The following is a 1,295-nucleotide window of genomic DNA, read 5'->3' as shown; positions in this document are numbered from 1 at the left end:
GTTTACTGCTGCATTTATTGTACAAGTAATTGATGGACTGCTTTAAAAACTCTAATTTTAAGTAGCTGCATTATACTTGAGATGTTCAAAAGTTCTGCAGGATAATATAAGATACCCTACAACTCAAATGAGGTCCTGCTTCCAGTTGAGAGCAAGCGTTATAATAGTTATCAAAGGGGTTGTACAACTGATATATTACTGTTTAAAGCATAAGACCTACAATTTTGATTTATGAAAGTACTATAATTAATGCCTCCCTAATATTTTCTATATTCTTCTCCCCCTACCCGATTTAGTAAATACTGAAAAATAGAACTATGTTTCACAATCTTAGTGTCTAAAAGCCATGTTTAGGATAAATTAATATTCTTACATGGCAGTACTGCTTGATGTTACTTCTCCTTTTATTTTTTAAAGTCAAATAAAGCTGAATTTTATGGTCTGATTGTTTACTGCTTAGAATGTGTTATTCCTTTTCATCTCAACTTTGGAATAATACACAATTCTCTACTGTAGGGAAAAACCATAAGAGGCAAGAATAGAAGGAAATAGAGGAGAAAAAGTCAAGCCCAAACTATTAAGATGCTTCTGGATACCTACCATAATAGGGCAGTATTTCTCTGAGTGGTATGTGGGCCATCCGTGTCTCAGCTAACACTGGATGTGGTTGCACATTACAGAAACCTGACCACAGTGGTGTAACCAAATAGGGGTTTGTTTTTCTGATGTCAAGATGCAAGGAAATAAGTAGAACAGGGCTGGTGCAGCTGCTTGAGGGAGTTATCCTGGACCCAAGCTGGTTGTAGCCTCCTCTCCTCCATTCTTGGCTTGTGACTTTTATCTTTGTGGTGGTAAGACAACACCTGTACCTCCAGGCACCTCATTCGCCTTTCAGGAGTAGGGCAAAGAACCTCTTTCTTATGAGGCTTTCCTTTTTCAGTCAGGAAGGTACTCTGCACCAGGCCAGAAAAGTCCCATGGCCACACCTATCTCAAAATTCATCTCAAGATAAATTTTCAACTGGCCCCTCCCCGCTGCCACACTAAAGATCTGGGTGTTCTCAGTAAGGAATAAGGGGGAAATGTTGGATACTGGGTGAGCAACAGCAGCAGTGTCTGCTGTAATCTGTATCACGTTCACCCGGGTTGTTAAAAATGGAGAATTTCTGGCCACCTGTGGACTCAATCTCTGGGAGCAAACCCCTGGGCTCTGCATTTTTTTTTTTTAATTGTCTGCATTTACATATGACATGAAATGGTGAATATTTCTTCCAAATTATTCTATGAAGCTTCTCT

The 1,295-nt window shown here is 39.2% G+C and overlaps 1 protein-coding gene across 1 annotated transcript in view; it reads left to right on the top strand.

Annotated features, from left to right (window-relative positions):
• SLC9C2 (solute carrier family 9 member C2 (putative)) overlaps positions 1-1,074 on the top strand; it is a 132,620-nt gene extending 131,546 nt beyond the window's left edge. The window contains exon 26 of the mRNA XM_023728157.1: positions 941-1,074. Within this exon, the coding sequence (XP_023583925.1) occupies positions 941-1,074 (134 nt within the window). The remainder of the gene's footprint in view (positions 1-940) is intronic.
• Positions 1,075-1,295: the final 221 nt, after the last annotated feature.

This window comes from Trichechus manatus, unplaced genomic scaffold (genome assembly GCF_000243295.1).
Source record: "Trichechus manatus latirostris isolate Lorelei unplaced genomic scaffold, TriManLat1.0 scaffold00021, whole genome shotgun sequence".
Classification (NCBI taxonomy): domain Eukaryota; kingdom Metazoa; phylum Chordata; class Mammalia; order Sirenia; family Trichechidae; genus Trichechus; species Trichechus manatus.
The sequence above is the reverse complement of the archived record's forward strand: the minus strand, read 5'-3'. Positions and strand labels throughout refer to the sequence as shown.